This window comes from Ursus maritimus (genome assembly GCF_017311325.1).
Source record: "Ursus maritimus isolate PB19 chromosome X unlocalized genomic scaffold, ASM1731132v1 scaffold_X1, whole genome shotgun sequence".
NCBI classification, from domain to species: domain Eukaryota; kingdom Metazoa; phylum Chordata; class Mammalia; order Carnivora; family Ursidae; genus Ursus; species Ursus maritimus.
The window spans coordinates 114828969-114855953 of NW_024423319.1; the positions used below are offsets into that span (position 1 = coordinate 114828969).

At 43.7% G+C, this 26985-nt stretch overlaps 1 protein-coding gene across 1 annotated transcript; it reads right to left on the minus strand.

Moving 5' to 3' along the window:
- Positions 1-1996: 1996 nt before the first annotated feature.
- On the minus strand, positions 1997-25564 carry RAB9A (RAB9A, member RAS oncogene family). Its single transcript, XM_040634438.1, has 3 exons — positions 25401-25564; positions 6631-6661; positions 1997-3117 (listed from the first exon to the last, which is right to left on the minus strand). Exon 3 carries the CDS (start codon positions 3086-3088, stop codon positions 2483-2485), a length of 606 nt encoding a protein of 201 aa, XP_040490372.1. The 5' UTR covers positions 3089-3117; positions 6631-6661; positions 25401-25564; the 3' UTR covers positions 1997-2482.
- Between the last annotated feature and the right edge of the window lie 1421 nt (positions 25565-26985).

The window sequence follows — 26985 nt, forward strand, 5'->3', positions numbered from 1 at the left end:
GGGGGGGGGGGGGGGGCATGCAGACCGACCGTTCCTCCCTTCCGCTGGCTTCTGGGGGCTCTGCAGCTACTTCCACCGACCCTGGCTGCCTCTGGCGCCAACTGCTTTCTTCCCCAACTCTTGTTTTTTCAGTATTTGTCATCTTTGTTTAGGTAACACCAGCCAATCAAAAGACCTTTTACTTCCTAAAAACAAAGAGTCAGATCTGCAGCTACCTTTCGTTGCTTATTGAAGAGCTTTTCCCATCAGTTCGTTGAAGTCCGAAGCTACTGCCAGGTTTTGTTCCTCCTTAGTGGTCACGTTTCAGTACTGTGCTTGGTCAGCTAGCCCTGGTCACTGGATTCCTCTGAGTCACGGTGTTAAACTGGATTACTTTCCTTTTGCCCCAGCCTGTCTTGACACACATGAAGATGTGTTCCCTTGACCATTTTTTGCTTCCCAGCTCTAGACCTCTTGACTATTTAGCTGAAAAAAGGTTACTGAAAAGCCGCTTAGAAGTTTTTTAAAAAACAGCAAAGTATTAGTTAAATGTATACAAGAATCAAAATTACACATTATGTAAACACCTACACACATACATATGTATTATGGGCTGAACTGCGTCCCCCCAAAATTCATATGTTGCAGACATAGCCCCCAGTCCCTCAGAATGTGACTGTATTTGGAGACAGGGCCTTTAAAGAGGTGATTAAGTCAAACCAAGCCCACTAGGGTGGGCCCTAATCCAATCTGACTGGTGTCCTTATAAGAGGAGGAAATTTAGACAGAGACACATGGTGGCATGGGGGGGGGGGGTGCTGCACACAGAGGAAGGGTCATCTGCAAGCCACGGAGAGACCTTAGGAGAAACTAAACCTACCAACACCTTGATCTTGGACATACAGCCCCAGAACTGTGAGAAAAATTCCCATTGTTGAAGCCGCCCAGTCTACATTTTGTTATGGCAGCCCTAGCAAACTGATACAATATGCTTCCCTTATATACTAAATATCTAGCTTGATACTCAAGAAACTGACACATGCTGCCTCCACGGACAGGAACTGGGTGGCAAGGGTATAGATACCTGTCTCCTAAGTCATGATTTTGAAATGTGACTCATCTATTCAAAAAATGAACAAAAAATTTACTCCTAATACCCACTGCTGAACAAGGTGTGGGAAACTGGCACTTTTCAGATATTGCTGCTGGATGTCTGTCACTAGAGAACTGTTTGAATAAATTGGTAAATATCCGTACAGCTGATAAATGAGGTAGATATGCTATAATGGAAGTATGTCCACATATATTAAGAGGAAACAGCAAGTCACAAAACAATGGGGACACTTTTGATTGGAAAAAAAAAAAGGCAAATCCCCTAGAGAAAAAACAAAAGGAAGAATATATAATATACACCAATTTGTCAATGGATTCCTACTTTGTTTTTTTGATGGAGGATTACAGTTTTGGGAGGGGGGATTGATTATAAATAATAAAAAGAGCAACTGTCTCTAACCTGAGAATATGAAGAGATTTAATTTCCTCAAATTCAAAATGTTAAAATGTTATGCCTAGAGCCAAACTGTGTGTTCTGTTAGATCAGACTTTCAAAAGCTGAACTTACTGACACTGCTATTCTTGTTCGGTGGCTCCCAATGAGCAAGGCATGTCCTGAAAACCCACAGTGGGTTGGTCGGCCTCTGTAGGATGGGACAGGCACAAATGTAGAGCCTATGAACTTTACCTGAGAAAGACTACAATTCACTTCATCGAAATCTCCTTGACAGCAAATCACTAAACAGTGTTCAATGAGAAGGCATTACATATGTGACTGAACGAAGATGTCATTTACCCTCACACAAAGTACAATCCTTAGTATTTCGTCCAAGAGTAATAAAGTTGGCTTCTGTTTTGGGGGTGGGGGGACTGACATGTGGCACACGAATGAGTGATTACTAGTGAGAGCAATTCTGATATGGAGAATGAAAAATGTGAACACTTAAAGAGAATGAAGAAGAAATCAAATCGCAGCAAGCAAATGCATTAGGTTTTAATCTTTATTATTTAACATTATTGCTTTAGGGAATTTTTTTCCCTCAACCAGGAACTGAATGCTAATTACATAAAAATATACACATATAAAAAGTAGTTCTCCATTTTCCCAGGAAAAACAAACAATAACTTCCAGAATATTCAAGTGTTTCGTTTTAACTATAATTAAAGTACTGATCATCTCATTTATTAGCTCTGTAACGTACATATTTAAATTAAACGTTATTAGACAACCATTACAATTTATAAATGTAAGGTGCCACTACTGAGTAAATTGATTCTTCCACGAGTGGATGTGTCCCTTCTCCCACCCACTAACAAAGCAGCAATGTGGTTAGTTTAATTTTATGAATAGATGATCCATTGCTGCAAATGCTAATTCTCTTCTCCACCCTGTGTCTTTTTTGTGTATGTGTGTAAGTTGGTTAGATCGCATAGGCAACCTCTCTAACGATCAACAGCAAGATGAGCTAGGCTTGGGCTTTCGGTGCAGACTGACTGTGTCTGTCTGAATCAGGTGATCTGACCTATCCTCAGTAGCAAGCACTCTTCGAACTGCTTCCTCAAAGGCCGCTGCGACATTTGTGGCATCTTTTGCACTTGTTTCAAAGTAAGGATAGTCGCCGTTGTCCCTGCACCAGGCTTGGGCTTCTTCTGTAGACACCTGACGTTCACTTATGTCAATCTTGTTGCCCAAAATCACGAAAGGAAAGCTTTCGGGCTCTTTCACATCTGCGTAATATATGAATTCTTTCTTCCAGTTACTCAAGTTCTGGAAGCTCTGAGAATCATCAACACTAAAAGTGAGCAGGCAACAGTCAGAACCTCTGTAAAACGGCGTCCTCAGGCTTCTGAATCGCTCTTGACCGGCTGTGTCCCAAATCTGCATGGTAACAAAATGTCCATCCACCTCCAAATCTTTATTTAAAAATTCCACACCTATTGTATGGAAGAGCTGGGTATCAAACTTATTGGTCACATATCTGTTCATTAGAGAGCTCTTCCCAACTCCACCATCTCCAAGGAGAATTACTTTAAAAAGCGAAGATTTTCCTGCCATTATTAATCTCAAGACTTTGACTTAGAACCCTGTAAAATAAAAAGGTACCATTACATTCCTTTAGACCTCTACATTTCTCTACATGATTCTACGAATATCAGTACGTAAGGGCAAAAAAAACAGAGTCCCCATTCCTTTCTGTACAGAAAATACCTAATAGCAAGAGCTGCCATACCCTGAGACTCAACCATGTACCAGACGCAAGCCTACTCTTGCTCCCTAATACAGCCAGTGAGAGCTCACTCTTTCGTCACAGCTGACTGAGGCAGGCACTCAAAGCCAAGTCTCACCGCAAAGACCTTGCTCTCAACCATTCCCCTCTACCCACAATAAGCCCTACCACCATTTGTTAGAGATGCAGTAGGAGACCAAAGTAGGGAGGTGTGTGTAACAACTTGAAACAGCCCTTTGGTGGCACAGTGACAGTTTTACTGATGGTTTTCGTCTTGTGCCAAGGGTTTTCTCAATGACCTCCCCTTTCTCTCTTCCAACGCTATCACCATAGGAGCTGGTAACCAGGAAACCAGAGACGAAGCTGACTGATCCGGCTGTGAACAAAAATAAGCCAATGACTGAATAAATGGACTCCATTCTCTTCATTAGGAACACTACTTGGACTTGGCTAAAATTAATGTCAGCAGCAATGGAATTTTTTAACAGAATACCATAATCTAGCACATTCTGCCCACAAGACTCATTCGGGCAGTTCCAACTCTTAATAAATATGAATCTGGGCTGTCACTTGTATGCTTCCAGAGGGAATGAGATAAACCTTAAAAATGTGGGCGCCTGGGTGGCTCAGTTGGTTAGGCATCTGCCTTCGGCTCAGGTCATTATCTCAGGGTTCTGGGATTGAGCCCCACATCAGGCTCCTCGCTCAGCAGCGAACCTGCTTCTCCCTCTCCTTCTGCCCCTACCCCCTGCTTATGCTATCAAATAAATAAATAAAACCTTAAAAAAAAAAAATGCAGTACTCTAAGTACCCTTTTGGGGAAGCCCTGGGGCAAGAATAAACATTTCCCTACACCATAGGCACCGGCCTGTGTAGGGTAAAATTTCAGGTGCCCATTTACAGATGGCTACTTTTTTTTTTTTTTTGAGATTTTATTTATTTACTTATTTACCAGAGAGAGTGAGAGAGAGCGCAAGAGGGGGAGAGAGAGCGCGAGAGTACAAGCGGGCAGCGGCAGGCTTAGGGAGAAGCAGGCTCCTTGCTGGGCAGGGAGCCCAATGCGGGACTCGATCCCAGGTCATGACCCGAGCCTAAGGGAGATGCTTAACCGACTGAGCCACCCAGGTGTCCCCAGATGGCTACTTTTAAGTGCCGACAGGAGCACTGTTCCTATTTAAGGCTTCTGTTTTTATTCTTTGTTATGGAAAATTTCAAACATACACAAAATTTCTGAATAAGAGAATATATATAATGAAACCCCCATGGATTCCAAACCTAGCTTCACCAATTATCAACTTATGGCAAATTCTGTTTCTTCTATAACTCTCCATTCTCCACAGTTATTCTGAATCAAATTATATCATTTAATCTGTAAATATTTCACTACTACATGGCTTTTAAGTACATTAAAATTTGTAAAAGGAGACAACCTTTGGAGTAGCACTAACAAAATTTTCTGTAATGATGGAAATGTCCTCCATCTGCACTGTCCAATATGGCAGCCACTAGCCACATGTGACTACTGAGCATCTGACATGTAGCTCGAGGGAAAGAGGAACTGAATTTTAAATTTTATTTAATCATAACTAATTTGAATAGTCACACTTAAAGAGGCAATAGCTGTAGTGGCCAGCACAGTTCTAGAGCAAAAATGGTAATTAACTTTAACAGGAAAGTGGATATATTGTGAATCCATCAATGGGAAGGTAATGAAGACATGAACAATAACTGTTACATTGACTAGGACGGATTTGGAAATTCACTGCAGGGAACATTGTCTGGCTATCTCCTGGTTATATGCAAATGTGACCCAGTATAATGGAATTAAATACTTCCTGTAATGTGTAAGAATTGTGCATTTCCAACTACATGATACCCTATTCTGGTAAAACCTGTAGAACTTGTCCGTAACTCTTATTGACCCTTTTAAATTACTACTATAGTAATTACTACTATAACTGATACAATTTAAATTGGCCAACAAAACTATGAGGCAATCAAAGTACTTACCTCTTGCAGACTTCTTTCACTTTAGTGAACTGCTCTGCTCAATGCCCAAACTAAATTCATGTCAAAGAGGAAACTGAAACAATCCCAAACCTCTTCATTTCCTGACATAGGTAACAACCTGATAAATCTGTTCCTTTGTTTAACTTTGCAATCTTGCTTAAACAATTTCAATTTATAGCAAAAAGGAAAAACAAAACCAAAAATGCATACCAGCTATTATGACATGGGGAAGAAGCATTGGTCTAAGGCCCTATCCTTAACACTCCAGTGGTTCTCCAGAGATTCAGATCTAAGTCCAACTTCTAAGACAAGACACCTAGCCCTGCTCCCCATTTTCAGCTTCAGTCATTTGGAAATGCATAGTCCGATGGAACTGAAATTCAATTCCACTTGCTTAGCTCCCACGCTCTCCCTTGCCTTGGCCCTGGCACGTGCTGCTTTCTCCTTTGGTGATCCTACCCTACTTCACCTAACTGCTGGGCCCTCGGAACCACTCAGCATGGTCATCACCGACACCAGGAACCTTCCCCAGAAGCCCCCTTTCCAAGGTTGTTCCCTTCACAAAATTTTCAAGATACATGAACCCCAAAGTTCCATTCCGTGTTATAAGGATGTAAAAGATGTGCATGATTCTAGTACACCATTTAGCCCAGTATTTAAGTCTCTAACTACCTTACCAGACACAAAGCTTTATTGCACAGCACTGAATTGTTAGGATCTTCACATCAAATTATAAGCCAGATTATTAATAACCTCTACCCAGGTGACTGGTTGCATATATCTACCAAATTAAGTCTTAGACATTCCTTGATTTGTCATTTATAATTTTATCAGGACACTTTGACACAGTTCTTTTCTCTTTCTATAATAATGTGGGATTCTTGGTGCCATTATTCTGATTAAACAAATCTGGGGTATGCTAGACCCATGCACCAGGACAAACGCTTCTCTGATTCTTACTGTAGAATTGTACATAAACATACATGGTGATAGAGATAATTATATAAACCATCTTATTTCCCACTAAATCCAACAAAAGCCAGCTTCAGGCAATTTATACATGAACATAACCGTAACTGGCTTAGAGACATTAAAAAAACTCCCTTTTTCTTTTCTTAAAACAGTAAAACCCTTTGAAACTTCAGTGTAAGACGAATGAATAAAGGCATCCTGTTATGCTATTTTCAGAACTTACCTTAAAATATAATGTGAAGTCTTTTATACTCCACAGTTCAGAATGATTGCCCACGGGCAATAATAATAATCCTCACCAAGGTTAAAACATGACTTGAACAATTCAGCTAAATTTGATAAAGAATCCTGAATAAGAAAAGCATATTACATAGGTCATAAATGTTACCTTAATTGTTCGGTTCAAGTAGCATCATTATCTGCAAAGAAAAAATTAGAAAGCTCACCTTAGCAATGTACTTTTGTTTTCATAGTTTTAAGGGTAAAAATAAAAATTAAAATGTGAATAAATACAACTTCTATTAGCACCTAGATTCTAATTTAAAAGGGAAACCAGAAAAAATAAAAATAAAAGGAAAACCACACCTGAAAGCAGTCCATGACCTTTCTCAGCCCCCCCCAAAAATCCTAGAATCAAATACTACATTTTTTTGTAAAGATTTTTATTTATTTGTCAGAGAGAGCACGCACGCGCACGTGCAAGTGCACAAGCAAGGGGAGCGGCAGGCAGAGGGAGCAGCAGGCTCCCCACTGAGCAGGGAGCGTGATGCGGGACTCAATCCCAGGACCCCGGGATCATGACCTGAGCTGAAGGCAGATGCTTAACCGATGGAGCAACCCAGGTGCCCCCCAATACTACACTTTATTTTTTTTTTTTAAGATTTTATTTATTTATTTGACAGAGATAGAGACAGCCAGCGAGAGAGGGAACACAAGCAGGGGGAGTGGGAGAGGAAGAAGCAGGCTCATAGCGGAAGAGCCTGATGTGGGGCTCGATCCCATAATGCCGGGATCACGCCCTGAGCCGAAGGCAGACGCTTAACCGCTGTGCCACCCAGGCGCCCCCCAATACTACACTTTAATCATTGTTTTTTTCAAGAAGTTTTTTGCCTGCCCACCCTTCTTTTCTAAGTTTCATACTCAGACAACTGTAAAATTTTTTTAGGACAAAAATGAAAAATACGGGGGCACCTGGGTGGCGCAGTTGGTTAAGCGTCTGCCTTTGGATCAGGTCATGATCTCAGGTCCTGGGATTGAGCCCCGTGTTGGGGGGGGAGGTCCCTGCTCAGCGGGGAGCCTGCTCCCCCTGCTTGTGCTCTCTCACCCTCTCTCTTGCTCTCAAATAAAATTTTTTTTAAAATGGGGCACCTGGGTGACTCAGTCGTTAAGCGTCTGCCTTTGACTTGGGGCGTGATCCCGGGGTCCTGGGGTCGAGCCCATCAGGCTCCTCCGCTGGGAGCCTGCTTCTTCCTCTCCCACTCTCCCTGCTTGTGTTCCCTCTCTCGCTGGCTGTCTGTCAAATAAATAAATAAAATCTTTAAAAAAAATTTTTTAATGTAAAATATGTCACTCATTCTTCTAAATTTGCCCAAATTTTGAGTGGTTTAGAATAATCCTATTCCAAAGAATTAAATAAAGCTAACACAAACAAGAAAAAAGAAGAGTCACAAGAGGGAGGAACACCAACGCAACAAAGGAAAAGCTGGGCAAAGGCTAAGGTAGCACTGTGTTGTAAAGCTTCTGGGCAGGCAAGGCAAAGGTGAAAACTTTGTGACTTAATAGCTGCCCACTATCAGAAAGGAGAAGGGTTCTTGGTGCCAAAGGCCAAGAGCACACACCCCTGGGCAAGCTACCTGACATCCTACCTCCTAGGGCCATTGGGAAGATTCACTCGGTCATGGACAATAGGTAAAAGCTCATTATAGGAGTGCAGGAAGTTTCTGTGCAATGAACGCATGAAGAAGTCTTAACTGGTAGTTTTAAGGAAAGGTTTCTTTCATGACCATTTCTTAAGTCAAATTTCAGTACGAGTCCTGGGCAGAACAGAGAAGAGGATTATGCAGGCAGACATGAGGAAGCCTAGCCCTAGAGATCAAATTCAATGTGAAGGTTTCTGAGTGACAGATTATGCGGGAAGCTGGGCTAAAGCACTAGCCTCTCTTAGTCTAAACCAAAGGTTTTACCCCTGACACACACCTTTTTTAAGCAAAGGTATTTTTGTGAAACGTACATACAGCAGCTCTTAACTTATAAATTCAATCAACAAATAAATGAGACTCTTCAAAATTTTGACATTTGGGGTTAAAGATGAAATAGCAACAGTAACAACAGCTGAACAGTGAACACTGACTAAGGCCTGTAAGCCCTTTACTCTGCTTCACTACATCCACTCCTCTCAAGTGTCTCCCTATCCCTACACTACAGATGAGGACCCTGACTCAGAGAGGTCTACTACCTTGCTTGAGGTCACACAGCTAGGAAGAGATGGAGAGAGGGAGATCTCAAGGCAGCCAACTATCCAAAGTCTGCCACTTAACATATTAGGCTCCACTGCCTTTGCACTGATTTCTGAGGGTTTTCCTGTTACCTGCTGCAGGCAGGTGAAAATAAGCAGCTGCAATGCTAAGAGTCAACTGCTGGCTTTATTTCAAGAACTGCACAAGAGCAAGGTAACCTGACAGAACCAGTAGTGGTCAATCCACTGACATGTACTATAAATAAAGCACATCTAACTGTGCCTACGACTTTTTTTTTTAAGATTCTATTTATTTATTTTACACAGAGAGAGAGAGAGAGAGACAGAGACAGAGAGACAGAGACAGAGAGAGACAGAGGGAGCAGGCATGCAGCCGAAGGGGAGGGACAAGCAGACGCCATGCTGAGCATGGAGCCTGATGTGGGGCTCCATCTCACAACCCTGAGATCATGACGTGAACCAAAATCAAGAGTTGGATGCTTAACTGACTGAGCCACCCAGGCACCTCTAAACACGTTTTAAATGAAATGTGAATCAAATGTTGGCAGAACTCTGAAGCATCTCCCCAGAAGCCTAGCGTTCCATGGAGTGGGTGGCAAAGCAGTTACAAGCACTTAGCGAAGCCTCCTGTGTGCCAGACACTGTGGATGCGGCCACAGCCACCCAGCTCCTGCCACGTGCAGCTTGTAGCTGGGCAAAGGGACAATCTGCACACAAACCCGTGTGTGCTACAACTATGGCAAGACCTACAAATGAAAGGCACTTGATAGAGTGTGCAACTGTTCATACTGAACCAGAAATCAAACAACTTAAATAGTGCAGGGGATTCTGCCCAGCACCTCCCTCGGTGAGTGAGAGATGCAGTGTGCAAACCTGCGGCTCTCCCAGTCAGACCCAGGCCCCACATGTGAGTATTTCATGGAGCCACATGTGATTCCAGACATCAGGGGGACTTAATTTTCATACACTACGGCCCTGTAACTCAGCCAGCTACTTCACCCGCTGCTCAGTTAAAAAGGTGGTAACTTCCAAGACCAGAGGGAAACTGAGCTGTGTTAGTGAGAGACTACCCAGCAGGCTCCAGGGTGGGCTCTTCCAAAGCAATGTCTCAAAGATTATTTTAGCTGCATGCTGTCCATAGAGAGCAGCCTCACCAAGGTCTGATTCCACTGTAGGGGGATTTGACCCAGGTAAGTGGGTCTGATCACAGGCTAAGCTCAGTAGCAGGAAGCTCAGCAATAGGAGGAGGAGAAAACCCCGAGAAAAGCAGAGGGAGCCGGAGCCAGAAAGTGGCAAAGACAGCCTGGCAGAGGATGAGCCCAAGGTAGGCCTGAGCACCCGGAACCCAGAGAGGGAGGAGAGTGCCATACACAGGGGACTGGAGGGAGTGGCCCTGAAAACAGGCAGGGCCAGAGACACGTGGGAAGGATTTCCGCCTACACCCTTGACAGGATGAGGGCACTGAAATAGCTTCAGCAGCGGGCACCCTGATCAGATGTGGAGTCCAGAAAGGTAAGTGGCTGAGGTGAGGGAAAGAGCAAGGCTTCGGGTAGAGCTTCAGTGGATGCCCTTGTGATCCCTTTCAACTACCAATGACATCAGCTGGCTTTGGGACTGCAAATGCTGGCTTTTCTGCCTTGTAGGTGATCCTGCAGTAAGATGCTTACTCTGTGGCTTTTTTTATACTTCACCTCCCTTTGATCCTTTCCTCTTGCTACCCTGGCGAACTCCTGCTCACCCCCATAGACAGATGCAGCTAGACCTCATCTCCCACTAAAGTCCCTTCCCCCACATTCCTATCGCACCCTGAACATGCCTCTAAGTGCAGAGGTAATAATAATGAAATTGGCATGCCTACTATGTCTAATAAAAATGAAACATGCTCGGGGCAACTGGCCGGCTCAGTCAGTGGAGGATGCAACTCCTGATCTCAGGGTTGTTGAGTTCGAGCCCCATGTTGGGTGTGGAGATTACTTAGAAAAACAAAATAAAATGTTTAAAAAAAAAAAAAAGCATGCTCTCTAAAAAGATTCAGTTTCATGGAAACACATTATACCATTATAAAAATGCCCATACTTTCCCCCGAGTTATCAATTTTCTAAACTATAGCAAAAAATACATCCCCATACTATTCTACAATCACCTCAAAAAGAAAAAAAAAGAAAAGAAATTTTGCAAAAATGTAAACAGTAGGGCAAATGCAAATGCCCTAAATGCCTAATTGGGGATGTTTTGCACTTCCTGAGGAAACATGGAGAGGTGGGACTGTGGAAATATACTGTTGCTGAGTGATAAAACAGCATGCATACCACGATCACACCATATAAAACCTTACGGGTTTATATTAAAGTCTGTAAGAGGGGCACCTGGGTGGCTCAGTCACTTGAGAGTCAGACTCTTGGTTTCGGCTCAGGTCATGATCTCGGGATCGTGAGACTGAGACCCAGGTCAGGCTCCAAGCTCAGTGTGGAGTCTGCTTGAGATTCTCTCCCTCTCCCTCTGCCCTTCCCACTCTCAAATAAATAAAGTCTTCTTAAATGGTCTTTTTTAAAGAGTTTTTTTTTAATCTTTCTTAAAAAGACCTTATTTATTTATTTGAGAGAGAGAGCAAGCGAGCACACAAGCGCACGCGAGAGAAAGAGAGCACAAGCGAGGGGAGGGGCAGGGCAGAGGGACAGGGAGCAGCAGACTCCTTGCTGAGCTCAATCAGCAAGGGCTCAATCCCAGGACCCTGAGATCATGACCTGAGCCAAAGGCAGGCGCTTAACTAAGTTGACTACTGAGCCAAAGGCAGGCGCTTAACTAAGTTGACTAAGCCACCCAAGTGTCCCTAAATAAATAAATCTTTTTTTTTTTAAGATTTTATTTATTTGAGAGAGACAGAGAGAGCCTGAGCAGGGGGAGGGGCAGAGGGAGAAGCAGGCTCCCCTCGGAGCAGAGAGCCCAACGCAGGGCCCAATCCCAGGACCCAAAGACCATGACCTGAGCCGAAAGCAGTCAGCCAACCGACTGAGCCACCCAGGCACCCTAAATCAATAAATCTTAAAAACAAACAAACAAACAATTATCCTGATTTAAAAATGGGCATAAATGGTCAACATCATTAGCCAGTAGGGAAACGTAAATCAAAACTACAGTGAGATACCACTAGGATGGCTAGAATCAAAAAAGACAGACAATAAACAAGTGTTGAAGATATGGAGAAACTGTAACCCTCACGCACTGCTAATGGGAATGTACAACGGTGCAATGATAGTGGAAAACAGCCTGGCGGTTCCTTAAAACATTAAACATAAACTTTCCATATGACCCAGCAATTCCTCTCGTAGGTATATACCTAAGAGAAATGAAAACATACTCCACACAAAAACTTGTACGTGAATGTTCATAGCAGCATTATTTATAATAGCCAAAAAGTGGAAACCACTCAAATGTCCATCAACTGAATCGTTAATAATATTGTATGTGGCCTCCCATTTATATGTGATGTTCAGAATAGGCAAACCCATAATAGAAAGTAGATTCTTGGTACTAGGAAATGGGTGGGGAAAGGTAAATGGGGAGGGACTGATAATGGATACAGGGATTCTTTTCTTTTGGGGGGGGCGGTTGTGATGAAAATATTCTGGAATTAGATAGTGGGCGATGGTCGCACAACTTTGTAAATATACTAAAAACCACTGAATTGTATACATCAACAGGGTGAATCTTATGGTATGTGAGTTATATCTAAAGAATACAGGTGTATATTTATAGAGGCACACACTCACGCAAATATGTATATGGCCTAAGGATTGTCAAGAAGACCCTGAAGTTAGATTTATACAAAGCTACGAATGACATCAATGTCCTTTTGAATAAATAAACCTGTTACACACACAATGGATACCTTAGGATTACAATACGTTTGCTGGCACCAACACATGTTGTATACAGTACATACTAATCTGAATGGGAAAATGGGTAAGTAGGTCACCGGCAGGAAAGAAAATGAAATATGTTTTCAGCAGATACCTCAAAACTGAAGACAAAAAGCACTGTTTGTCAACTCTTTCCTTTTTACAACACTATTTTTCCAACTTTTCTATCGTGTACTTTTATCTTAACTATCAGTTGTTTATGGATAGTGTATTAGCATTACCCTTTTCTCTGGCTTTTCCTAACCCCTTGCTGGTTTCCCAAAGCCATTATACTACAGTAAACCGTGAGGGAATCAGATCCAAGCAGAGAAAATATAAAACTCTAATAGGAATGTTTGTAGGGATTAAAGGCAGACATTTTTTATTGTTTATAGATCCAACTGCTTCCATTCTTAACAGATAACTAACCCCACTTATTTCTTCATTATTTTCATTATATAAAGTTTTTGAGCAGGGCATTCAAAGGGCCACCCGACCTCACTTACAAACCTGTCACAATTATATCACTACAACGCGCCGTCCCCACACCTATCACAGGAATTTACAGCCCAGTTCGTTCAGGCCCTTATCTTGGACTGGGAGTTCCCTCCCAGCACCTAGACAGCTAGGAAAATCCTAGTCATTCAAAGGCCTAGTTCAGATCACCTCATCCAAGAAGCTTGCCATGGCCGCCCCCAGAAACCTAATCTTCCTCTTTTCTTTGCTCTCATCATCATTTCCACCTGATAATAGCTCTCACTCACTTGTGCTCTAACCACTGTAAACTGGGTATGCATCTCTTTCCTAATTACAATGTCAACTCCCTGGGAGGGACTCACCACACCTAATTCTATCCATTCATTTGTCCTTTTTTGGTTCTGCAACATCTTGCACAAAACTTTACATATGGTGAGGTATCAAATAAATGCAAAATTGAGAACAAAGAGTAAATAACTTCCTCCTTTATTGTCGTTATTCTATTCTTATTTTTCTATTTGTACTTTCCGGGCTTACAATTCTTTCTCTATTCAATCAGCTCTTCCCCCATTCTATTTTTGAAGTCTATTAAAATGTGTGGGAAGGGACAAAAAATTGGTTCTTTCTTGCAAGTCTAATGAAAATACCACTTTAAAATAAGTACTACTGGCTCCAACAGAGAGCTGCTGAACATTAAAAATGACAACATTCCTCTAATAAGCTGCCAAAGGGAGAGCAGGCTGGGTCTGTAAACTGCTCTCCTCAAAATTTCAGATTTGATGGGGCACCTGGGTGGCTCAATCTGTTAAGTGTCTGCCTTTGGCTCAGGTCATGATCCCAGGGTCCTGGGATGGGGCCCTGTGTCAGGCTCCTTGCTCAGCGGGGAGTCTGCTTCTCCCTCTCCCTCTACAGCTCCCCCTTCTCATGTTCCCTCTGAAATAAGTAAATAAAATCTTTAAAAAAAAAATTCAGATTTGAAACCCATACTCGGTAACCCCTTGACTAGTTCTTACTTCTAAACACTTAAATTGAATTTATCACTCTTGGTTTAAATTTAGGAACAGATTCTTTTTTTTTTTTTTTTTCTCAAAATCACACATTCCTTTTGCATTTACCCTGAATGTCCTAGTTTAGAGGCATACCACTTATTCTGAGGCTCAAAGAAACTAACCAAGGAAACAAAAGCACGGATAATCTCTGAATTATTTCTATTTTCGCTTAGAGCTGGATCCATTCCTTGAATCTTAGTATCAGTGTATCTCACTTAACAGCCTAATTAGTTCCAGTCTTCTTGGTTGTCGTGCTAAAATGCATGAGCAAGAAGTCAAGGAAGTCACTAAGTCTAATGGGTACTTTATTTCTACAGCAAGAGGTACACGCACGCACACACGCACACACACACACAAACAGTGAAGACTTAAGCAAAATACCATAGGAAGAGACCAACCTGGAAGCACACCTTTTTTTTGGAGGTACAACTTGCCAGATGAAATAAATCATCTAGTCGACCACTGAACATTACCCCACAGAGATAGCAAGAGAAGGGAAAAACTATGAACCAGACTACACTATCACAATGCCAGAGCAGAACACCCTATTTAAAGAACTCATTTCAATACATACTTTTTTAAAGATTTTGTTTATTTTAGAGAGAGTGAGAGAGAGAGAGCACAAGTCGGGTGGGGGGGAGCAGAAGGGGAGGGGGAAAAATCTCAAGCAGACTCTGTGCTGAGCATGGAGCCTGATGCAGGGCTTGATCTCACGACCCTGAGACCATGACCTGAGCCAAAACCAAGCTTAACTGACTGAGCCACCCAGGGGACCCAATAAGTACTCTTTTTTGAAGATAAGTCACCTAATTAAACTTTTAAGAAATATATACTCACAATTTTGCTTAAAACAAGGCACCTCTGTAGTTAGGTATACGAACTAATCATTAACAGTGGTGGAGAGAGTGGAGGGAAAAGAGAGGTTAGGGAACTAAGTCTTCTTAAACCGTCCTGAAAATACAGAGCACCATGATCAGCCAGAGCCTTCTGCGACGATAGAAATACTCTATTCCCGTACTATCTAGTATGGTAGTCGTTAAGCACACATGGCTTTGACCACTTGAAATGTGACTGATCTGAGGAACTGAACTTTTAATTTTATTTAATTTTAATTAGTTTAAATTTAAATTGCTACATGAGTATTGGACGGTATGGGTATACAGTGTGCTTAATTGGGGAGTCCATGAAGGAGCTGCAGGGGGAAAATGCACCTCCTAGAATGGTACGTGAAATAAGGATGAATGTATAGATGGAAGCGTATGCTTCAGCTTTTCTCCGGAAAAAGTACAAAGCGTTTCATCTGATTCGTAAAAGGATCTATAATGATCAATACGTGTCCACATCGTGTGTGTGTGTGTGTGTATAAATTTTTTTTAAGGTAAACTCTGCCCCCAAAATGGGGCTCAAACTCACAACCCCAAGATCAAGAGTTGCCTGCTCTACCCAACTGAGCCAGCCAGGTGCCCCTACATCATTTGTATATGATGCGTGATCCATTTGTGTAACTCGTAACACCCTCCAGACTTTCATCTTTACTTGGCATCACCATTTCCCCATTCTCTCCCTCACCTGTGAGACTTTATTAGTATTACATTTTGACCATGAACTGTGACAGTTCAGTGAACAGACTTACTCCTGGGAAACTGCTAATCCTAGAAGTGAGGATAATGTTTTGTTCTCTGTTCTGCTGAATGAGGTCCTTAAAAGAACACCCATAAAATCTACCTACAGTAAGACATTTACCTGTGACAGACACTTAAATTGCTTAACAATAAAGAAAAGAGTTCTTTTTAGTTTAAGATTGTTTCAGATACTTCATATAGTTTTTTAAGGTTGCACTGTGAGGGACACAATTCAAAGACAAAGAAATGGATAAAGGTCACAAGATAGGAATATTGGAAATTCCAGCTAGGTTTCAGGAAGACGACCACATTGTGAAAGAAATGAATTTAAATACACATGTTAGAAAAATGCATTAAAGCAGCAAAACACAAATTAAATATGATCTACAATGATCTGCTGTAACTTTTTTTTTTTAAAGATTTTATTTATTTATTTGACAGAGACAGCAAGAGAAGGAACACAAGCAGGGGGAATTGGAGAGGGAGAAGCAGGCTCCATCCCAGGACGCCGGGATCACCAACTGAGTCGAAGGCAGACGCTTAACCACTGAGCCACCCAGGCGCCCCGATCTGCTGTAACTTAAGGGAACACTGATTCTGACTCCTCAAGTCAGATAAGAAACCAGGTGTCTTTAATTTGGAGCAGAAAAGTATAAGGGCTGGAGAACGTCCATAAAAACCCAGGGAATAGTACAAAAACACGACCCATAAGACAGGAAGCCACAGCAAAGTAGAACTTCTTGGCTGTTAAGAAATTAAGTAAGAGGAGTGGGGATTTCCCAAGATGTATTTCAAGAGGACAGCTATATGTCTAGCATATAGGACTTAACTGGATTAGAGGAGCCCATTCTGCGGGGAAGTTGTTACCAAGTCAAAATGAGAAGACACAGACGAGCACTGCAGCTGGCTTACAGGAAAGTTCACTTCATCCCACTTCTCCATCAACGATGCCCCAGTTTGCCCCAACCAAGGTACTGGAGCTAACTTTGCTTACAAAAAGCTTCCCAAGCCCAAACTTACTCTGCCATCACGACCTATTTCACCTCTATCCCTGATCAACCCTCTACTCTGCTCACTGCACACGGGCTCCCAACTTCTCAACCCCCCTGAGTGTCAGCAATAGTCACCAGAGAGCTCCTGAAAGTCAATCCAGGGGCTTCTCCTCAGTCCTCACCTAAATGCCCTAAGGGACACACAGCCCTAAAGCAAATACAGAGAAAAGTGCTTCTCTTACGCTGTGTTTGCTTCCAGAAAACACCTCCAAGGTTGACCACCTCGTACAGTGAATTCTCTCAGATGTAGCCATTTGTCTGGATGTACATGAGATAAAAACTCAAAGGGTACTCCACACATTTTTCTTAAACAAATAAGGGAATGGAGGCCCAACTGGGAAAGGTTCTTATTAAGTATCACACCTCTAGCTGGAGGCATAGGTGGGACTTTCAAGTGTGACCTGGGACTCAGCCACCATTACCGTCTCTATTAGGTCTAAACAGCCTGGCAGTGACCTTGAAAATGCTTTCTATTTAATGGTCCATAAAACTCCCCTTAGCTGGGGCACCTGAGTGGCTCAGTTAGTTTCGCGGCTGCCTTCCACTCAGGTCATGATCCCAGGGTCCTGGGGTCCGGCCCTGCACTGGGCTCCCTGTTCGGCGGGGAGTCTACTTCTCCCTCTCCCTCTGCCTGCTGCTCCCCCTACTTGTGCACTAGCTCGCTCACTGTCAAATAAATAAATAAAATCTTAAAAAAAAAAAAAAAACTCTTAGCTTTCTGCACCTTACATAAGTCCCTCTTCTAATAAGCTCTTAAAGTAGGTCTATTACAAGGTTGAAGCCCTTACCTCTTCCTAAGCTACATCCTCCTGGGATATAAAAGCCAGTGATTCATAAAGTCGACCTCGACCCTCCCCGTCTTTGGGACAAGAATTCCAAGCCCTTTTCCAATGTTCATGAGATACCCTGATGGCAATTCAAATTCAACATATATAAAACCAAGCTAATTATTTTCCCCATTTCCAAAATCTCTTCTGTCTATTCATTTCATTCACCCACACAAGAATATGTCTACTTCCTTCCCTACCTATTGCCATTGTCTTGTCTGCTCCAATAACAAATGCTATGACTGTAATAATAAGATTAGCCACCACTGTTTACTGAATATCTACTAGGTACCTTCAAAACACCTGCCAAGTTGGCACATTATCACCCTGCGTCTTACATATCAATAAACGCAAGTTCACATAGATTAACTTCCCTGATCTAATTAAACAGGGCAGATCCGCAGTGTTACCTTCACTCCCACCAAGACAAAAAAAGTCCAAAAAATATACAAACCCCAAAAGGACAAGAAGAGGGAACAACTGTAGATGAGAGACAGCAATGTAATTGAGATGGAAAGCAAATGTTCTAGTAATGACAAAAGGAAGAGACAAGGAAGGCTAACTCGGGGAGAAGCAGCTAACAATGAGAAAGCTGATTCCCAGGGCAGATCTGAAGAGGAACACCGACACTTCTAGACACTTCTTGAGACAGGCTGGCCAGGCTGAAAGCACAAGGGTTTCTCCTGAAAGGCCACAGACCCCATGACCACCCCCTCTGCACTTAGAAGCCCCTTTCTCCACCGGCAAATCTACTCCCTGAAGAAGTGTGTACAGCAGAAAATGGGGATGAAACCCTATGGACAACAAGGGAGAGAGGATCAAGGGTCAGTGTGCCTAGGCAACAGAGGCGGGGCAGGCTTTTAAATTTCTGAGGGAGCCACAGAGGTAGCAGATGTCTGTAAGACACCATGCAAGCTGGCGCTCAAGGGAGTTCATGGCTTCAACATGAGACTGTACCACATTCCTTTCCATGACATTGTGATCTTTGCAAAGCTGGGTTTTCCAGGGCTGGTGTGATAAAAAATCAAGTACTACACAAATATTAATGTGGAACAGGATATGAGGGTAGCAGCTGTTTGCTCCAACACAACTATTTATGAAATTTTACTTAAGATTACTGGAACTCAGGGTGCCTGGGCAGCTCAGTCGGTCATGCGTCTGCCTTCAGCTCTGGTCATGATCTCAGGATCCTGGGACAGAGCCACACATCCGGCTCTCTGCTCAGTGGGGAGTCTGCTTCTCCCTCTCCCTCTGTGCACCCTCGCTCGCTCTCTCTCTCTCTCTCAAATAAATAAATAAATAAATAAAGTCTTACGAAAAAAAATACTGGAACTCATTCCAGACAATGTTATGCATTGACCAATGTGTGGTCCTCAAGCAGTTCTTCTGTTGTTCTGTTCTGCCTTCCAACTAAGCCGTGTATGTATTTTCAGGTATGTTTATCTAATCACTGCTGATTAAGTACACAAGCAAGAAACTGCACAGACTACAGCAAGTGCCTAGCTACATACCATAGCCCAGTGAGTTCTAACTCTTTTGAACTTGTTAAATCGTTTATAAACACTCCTCTAAGGGCACCTGGGTGGCTCCATCGGTTAAGCATCTGCCTTCGGCTCAGGTCAAGATCCCAGGATCCTGGGATTGAGTCCCACATTGGGCTCCCTGCTCAGCGAGGAGTCTGCTCCTTCTTCCTCTGCCCCTCTGCCCTGCTCACGCTCGCTCGCTCTCAAAAAAACCCCAAAAAAATCCAAATAAATAAATAAACAAACAAACACTCCTCTAAGTGTTCTACATAGCAAGTTCTAGAGAGAAATCTGTAAGCCTTTTTTCAGGCTTCTCTAACACTGACAACGCAACCACTAGTATGAAAACTACCTTGGCCTCTGTACCCAAAAACCTAATCCAATTCACAAAAACTTGGAATTAAAATAGTTCAGTTTACATTGAACTAACAGTTCAGTTTGCATGTTTACACTGCTCTGCTAGCCTTCACAATTGGATAATGAATGTGGCCATGGAATGAATATATCAAGCTGTTCCCTACTGCTTCTCAGTCCCCTATCAAACAATAGCATAGATTTGTAAGGCATCAGGCCTTGGACAGAAGTGGAGTCTGTGTCCAGACTCCCCACCATGAAGTGAACTGGGTTCAGTGAGGGCAGAATGTAAAGTCTCGATGGCCTGCTTCATTTCTGTATTTCTTTCAAAGTACACAACCGTCTTTCCCCACCCCGTGCCGATGCAGCTAGCTGTCCGCTTACCTGCACTCATTTACTTCTGTTCTCTGCGTACGTGATAAGCAACGGCATTCTAAACCCTGTACCCACCCTGGTCAAAAATTAACAAAAAGTAATGGAAGAATACAGAATGTGGAAATACCTAGAGCTCAACTTTCACAATACGTATAATATCAAGATTCACTCTGCAAAACAGAGATTTCTCCTCCAAGGTATCTAACAAGCATAGGCACCCCCAGGCTCCCTGACAAGCACAAGCCTGGGACTACCTCCAGTCTACCTCCCCCAACACAAGGAGAGGCCAGGCGTCCTCCACCTGCTTACACACCCGGGTCCCCCAGTCCTCCTCTCTCAGGTATCCAGAACGTGCCTCTGCACACAGCTTTCCCAACTCCCTGAGGCATTCTATGAGTTAATTTCCCCCCGCCAAATCCTTAATAAATGTTCTCTGTTGATGACCTACTTAGTCACAAGCCCTATTTTCTAGTCCTTGGTTTTGACTAACAAATTTATTACCTAGCTAGCTTTCAAGTGAGACTCGTTTCTCAAACACACAAGCACACTTCTATTTGGCTTATTTCCTCCTGCTGCTTAACCAGCATGTTGCCTGGAGCGGAACTACTTGAAAGCCAATAATATGATGTCTCGACTTGGTGTCATATAATCTCATAGAGATTGTAAAGTACAACCATCTCATTTTACAAAGAAAGAAATGTGGTGACCTAACTTGGCCAGAGCAGTAGGCCAACTATAGATTGAGCAAGACTCCTCTGAGGCCAATGCATGTTCTTCCTGCACCAATTCCTCTTGACCCTTCCCAGAATGAAACCCCTCCAATCAGGAAAGAACACATATATCCCTTGGCTAGATCCCATATGATAGCAATCATTTTTAGGGGTACAATTTAGCATCCCCTTTACCCCACAGGAGATAACTCCTGATAAGAAACAGAGAAATCTATAATTAACCAAGAACATGCTGTCCATCAGCACGAGTCAAAAGCAAAGCTACCACAAAAGATGCCGTCTCGGCTGCATGAATAACACTTTCGCAATGATTCCTAAAAAGATAACCAAACCTTTCTGACTCCTCCTATCAATCCCTTACCCCCAAAGTTTGCCTAATAGTTACATCCACCACCGCAATGAAGCAGTACATATACTGAAGGGCCTAGTCTTAGACAGGTATGGTGAAAATGGCTGGAAAACAACAGAAAGAAAAGAAAATGATGCAAAAGTCATTCTTAAAAATTTCGTCATTTATTTGATTTCCATGATAAAATGCATGCATAACTACTGTACTGAGGCTAAACGTAAGGAAGAATCTTATGCTCAACAAGAATGACTTCTTGATTTGATTTTTATAAATCTTCAGGTGTGGCCAACCTAAAAAGCTATCAGAAACACATCAGAGGCACCTGGGTGGCTCTGCTGGTTAAGGGTCTGCCTTCAGTTCAGGTCAGGACCCTGGGATGGAGTCCCGCATCGGGCTCCCTGCTCAGGGGGAGTCTGCTTCTCCCTCTCCCTCTGCCTGCCGCTCTGCCTACTTGCAATCTCTATCAAATAAATAAAATCTTAAAAGAAAACAAAGAAACACATCAACTGTTCCCCATTTCACTTAAGTCCACCCACAGTAAATGTCCTACAGGTCCCTGTGTGCAGGTGTACAGCTATTCTGTTTCTTAATGCCACCTAGCCCCTGACCCTGAGTAGCCCAAGCAATAAATTTTGTTCTAGGACAGAGTCAGAATCTGCTTATGATTATGATTAGACTGTAAGCTTCGCAGAGTTGGCTACTCCCTATTGCCCTTCATATCACCAGCACCTTCGTATCAGTGCCCAAAAGACTGCCCAGTGTCTACTGACAACTGGAATAATACAGAATAATACAGAAACCAAACCCCTAAGTCTATTTCAACAGCTCTGAATGGCTCTCAAGTTCTTTTTGACACTTTTGCCTTTAAAAAACAAGATTCTGGGGGCACCTGAGTGGCTCAGTCAATTGAGCACGCGACTCTTGGTTTCAGCTCAGGTCATCATCTCACAGTTGTGGGATCAAGCCTGGTGGCCGGTTCTGTGCTCAGCGCAGAGTCCGCTTGGGATTCTCTCCCCCCTCTGCCCTTCCCCTGCTTGCATGCTCTCTCTAAAATGAAAGAATATTGGGGCGCCTGGGTGGCACAGCGGTTAAGCGTCTGCCTTCGGCTCAGGGCGTGATCCCATCGTTGTGGGATCGAGCCCCACGTCAGGCTCCAGCCCCACGTCAGGCTCCTCCGCTGTGAGCCTGCTTCTTCCTCTCCCACTCCCCCTGCTTGTGTTCCCTCTCTCGCTGGCTGTCTCTATCTCTGTCGAATAAATAAATAAAATCTTAAAAAAAAAAAAATCTTAAAAAAAAAAAGATTCTGGGGGCACTTGGGTGGCTCAGTCAGTTATCTGCATGTCTGACTCTTGATTTCGGCTCTGGTCATCATCTCAGGGTTCTGGGATTGAGCCCTGCATGGGGCTCCCACTCAGTGGGGAGTTTGCCTGAGGATTTTCTCTCTCTCTCCTTCTGTCCCTTCCCCCGCTGGTGTACATGCACTGTCTACAATAAATAAATAAATCTTTAAAAAAAAAAGATTCTGTTATCAGAAATTATTTGCTTACTCCTTAGTCTTTCAAATTAATGAATATGCCTCTTAGGGGAGCCTGGGTGGCTCAGTAGTTAAGCGTCTGCCTTCGGCTCAGGGCCTGATCCCAGGGTCTTGGGATCCAGCCCCGCATCCCGTTCCCTGCTCCGCTGGGAGCCTGCTTCTTCCTCTCCCACTCCCCTGCTTGTGTTCCCTCTCTCGCTGGCTGTCTCTCTCTCAGTCAAATAAATAAAATCTTTAAAAAAAAAAAATCTAAAAAAAAAAAAGATGCCTCTTGGTCAAGGGAAATCTCTTCAAGTTCTCAAATTTCCCCCACTGCTCTTTCTTAAAACGATCAGGAGGTATCCTAAATAGGAAAATGACATTGCATTTGAACACCTACGATGAGCCCCGGAGCTCCACAGAGTGCTGTAAAGCAGAGTTTCTCAACCCTGGCACTAGTGACGTTCTGGGCCACACAACTGTTTGTTGTGGAGACTGTGCCGTGCGCTGCAGGATGCTGGGCAGCATCCACGGTCTCTACCCACTAGATGCCAGCCAGCAGCACTCCCTCTCAGGTGAGACCCAAAATCGCCTGCAGGCATCGTCAAATGTCCCCAGGGTGAGAACTACCGCTCTAAACTCACAAAAGGGGGCAAGTGGGTGGCTCAGTTGGTTAAGCGTCTGCCTTTTGCTCAGGTCGTGATCTCGGGGTCCTGGGATCGAGCCCCACATCAGGCTCCCTGCTCAGCGGTGAGTCTGTTTCTCCCTCTCCCTCTACGATCTATCTCTCTCGCTCTCACTCTCTCTCAAATAAATACATTTAAAAATTTAAAAACAGGGGCGCCTGGGTGGCTCAGTTGTCAAGCGTCTGCCTTCGGCTCAGGGCGTGATCCCGGTGCTCTGGGATCGAGCCCATCAGGCTCCTCCGCTAGGAGCCTGCTTCTTCCTCTCCCACTCCCCCTGCTTGTGTTCCCTCTCTCGCTGGCTGTCTCTGTCAAATAAATAAATAAAATCTAAAAAAAAAAATTTTTTTTAAAACAAAACAAAACCTCACAAAGGCTTGCCTTGAATCCTGGCTCTACCCTCTTTCCTACTTGTGTGACCTGGGAAACAGACCTAACCTTCCTATGCCCCCAGCAAATTCCTTACGAGTAACATGGAGCTAACACAGAGACCTGCTGTGAGAATTAAATGAAATGATGTATGAACAGGATTTATATGCACATAACATCCAGTGCCACAGTGACTGCCCAAGAAATGGTAAGAAATGAGGGGAGGCTAAAAAATTAACTTCTAGAACCAAAGGAACTTAGCTTCAGGCCTCCAGAGTACTGTAATCTCCATGGAAGGTGTGGTAGGGGTAGAAAGAGACAAGAAGACTCAAGAGGATGGAAAAGAGGAAGAGCACTAACGTATTTCCCCAACCTCCAAGAGGGTCAAAGCCAATGAAGTTGTTGTCCTTAGTTTTCGTTGCTCTACTCTAACCTCACAAATGATAAACCAAAAATATCCCCAAATCAGAAAACTCTTCAAAATAAGTCACCAAACCAGAAACTTTTTAGCATAAGCAAGGGGAATTTACTACAATGCCTACACAAAAATACTAAAAGCATCCGGATCACACCTTTGTCTTAGATTTGGGGATCTAAATAAGATACTGAGAGTTATGGACGAGGAGTGATGATAATTTCGACATTAGTTCCTGAAAGAGAAACTAAGCACAGCCTTCCTAAAAGGCTGAAAAAAACTGACTGAACAGTTCTGGGTTTCCTTCATCTCTACAGTTTTGCTCCACACAACACTTTTTGAGATTACCGGCAACTTAGGGGTTTTCCATTACAACAGTATCAGAAAAAGAAAGACAAACATGTAAAAAATTTTCCGTAATTTTAAAAAAGCAATCAAATTCTATTGATTTTATCAGGTTGCTGAAATCTTATAAAAAGACTGATCACATGACATTTTGGAAACTAGCAGAAAAGTCATTCCTCAAAAGAACCGTGGTCACGAGATGTATCATCACTTAAAAGGAAAAACAACAACAAAAAGACAACTAATAACTCCACAACTATTTGGTCAGCACTTTAAATTCTCATCTTACCTCCTGACATACTAAGTTGGAAGAAAGCAACACGATTCTGAAACCTTAGCCAGTCTCAATCAGATAACGCCCCAAACCGCCGCCAGCTCCTAGAACTGGCTTTACATTCCAAACTCCTTAACTGAGTGGTCATTAACACACGAGCAAAAGTTCACCCAGGCAGCATGTCAGAGGTCGCCAAAATCAAAGCGTGTGAGCGCCTTTGCTTCCTCTACGTTAATCATTCAGGGGTACGGTTTGGTTTCGGTGGGGTGGGGTGTCTGGATGTGTGTGTGTCCCCGAATGTTTGGGGGAAAGGCTGCTGTATCTGTGTGTCCCCGGGGGACTGGGTGTATTTCTGTGTGTGTGTTTCCCGGGGGGTTGTGTGTGTACCTCTCCCACCCCCCCCTCCCCAAGAACGTGCGTACGTGTCGCTCTCCCCAGGCGTTTGGGTGTGTGTGCGTCCCAGGTGTTTATGGATCTCTCTTTCCCCGGGTGTTTGCACGTGTCCCGTGTGTCTTCCAGATGTTTGGGCGTCTCTCCATGTGTCCCCGCATGTTTGGCTGTGCGTCCCTCTCCTCGGGTTGTGTGGGTGTGGGAACTCGTCTTTTCTCCTGCGTCAGTCAGTAGGAGAGAGGAGGCAACAAGCCGTCCCCCGTCCGGTGCGGGACGACTGCCCCGCGGCCCCGCGCAGCCCCCGCCCCAGCTGCCCGAGCGCCAGGCCGCACTCGGGGCCCACGCGCCCCCCTGAGACCCTGACGCTGGCGCGCCCCGCGCTGGCACTCCCGGCGGCCCCCGCCCGGCCCCGAGGGGCGTCCGCGCTCCACTCACCTCGTGGCCACACAGAGGACGCCCGGGGAGGTCCCGGCTGGCCCGTTCGGGTGCAACGAGGAGAGAAGGTCGGGGACCCGCGGACAGGAGACCGTAGTAGCTCTGCCCGGGTCCAACTCCAGCTACTCACGTCCAGCACCAAGGGAACAACATGGCGGCGGGCCGGGGCGGGGCCCGGGGAGGCGGAGCCTGGGCCTGGGGCCCGGGGAGGCGGGGCCTCGAGGCCGCGGTACGGCCAGCCCTCACCTTCTCTCCCTGTCTGCCTGTCCTCTCGCTAAATCATAGTTTTTCTTGGGGTTGGCTACTCCTTGTGTCCTCAGCTGCGTTCCCGCGAGAGAGAGCACGAAATAATAGTTATCTTTAAAAGTTTACCTAAAGTGGAAATAAACAGATCGCATCAGCACAATCACAGGTTTTTGTGATTACCATAAGAAAACGAATATGCAAACGGTAAATGAAAAATGGAAACGGCTGTGATATTGTGGAATAACAGGAATTTTTCTAAAGTAAATGTAAAACTTTCCCGTAATCTTGTTAAAATACCGCCTCTGTTATCTCTAAATATAAAGCAGTAGTGGAGAAAGACTATTGGAAAAGCTCTTCTTAGATTCCTCACTTTATATATGGAGTTGAGCACATGATTCTTACGATACAGGTCCCTGGAGGGACTTTTACTGACCTCTTACTACATTTTTTGGGGTAGATTTAGTTTATTTGTATTGCAAGGACCTCACTTTTACGATTTGCTGGGCCCACAATTATTAAATAACTCTGGCTCTTTAGGGAGTCATTTTCAGGTAAAGAATCTAATGTAGGGGCGCCTGGGTGGCACAGCGGTTAAGCGGCTGCCTTCGGCTCAGGGCGTGACCCCGGCGTTGTGGGATCGAGCCCCACATCAGGCTCCTCTGCTGTGAGCCTGCTTCTTCCTCTCCCACTCCCCCTGCTTGTGTTCCCTCTCTCGCTGGCTGTCTCTATCTCCGTCGAACAAATAAATAAAATCTTAAAAAAAAAAAAAAGAATCTAATGTAGTCTTTTCATTCAGCACTAGAAAAAGGATATTTAGGAGAGTTTCTCACAAGTATAAAAGACAATTCTAGAATACTTGTGACAATGAGGCCTGTAATAAAGATTGAGTTCTAGTTTAAGCTTAAATGAAATTTTCTTTTATAGAGAAATCTATTTTTTATCCATGTAGGATATTTCCCCAAGGAAATATGAGTAAAGGTTTATAAAATATAAATCTGTTGAAAATAGGGAGGGGAAAGATATTCATTATCTTATTTTAAACACAAAATAGGGGTGCCTGGATGGCTCAGTAGGCTAAGCATCTGCCTTTAGCTCAGGTCATGATCCCAGGGTCCTGGGATTGAGTCCCACATTAGGCTCCCTGCTCAGTGGGGAGCCTGCTTCTCCCTCTGCCTGCTGCTCCCCCTGCTTGTGCTCGCTCACTCTGTGTCAAATAAATAAATAAAAATTTTTAAATAAATAAACACAAAATAATTAAAATGACACAATAAAACATATAAGAACATTAGAATTAATTTTCCCAAAGAAAAAATATATAGTGCCATGTACATAGAGGTAA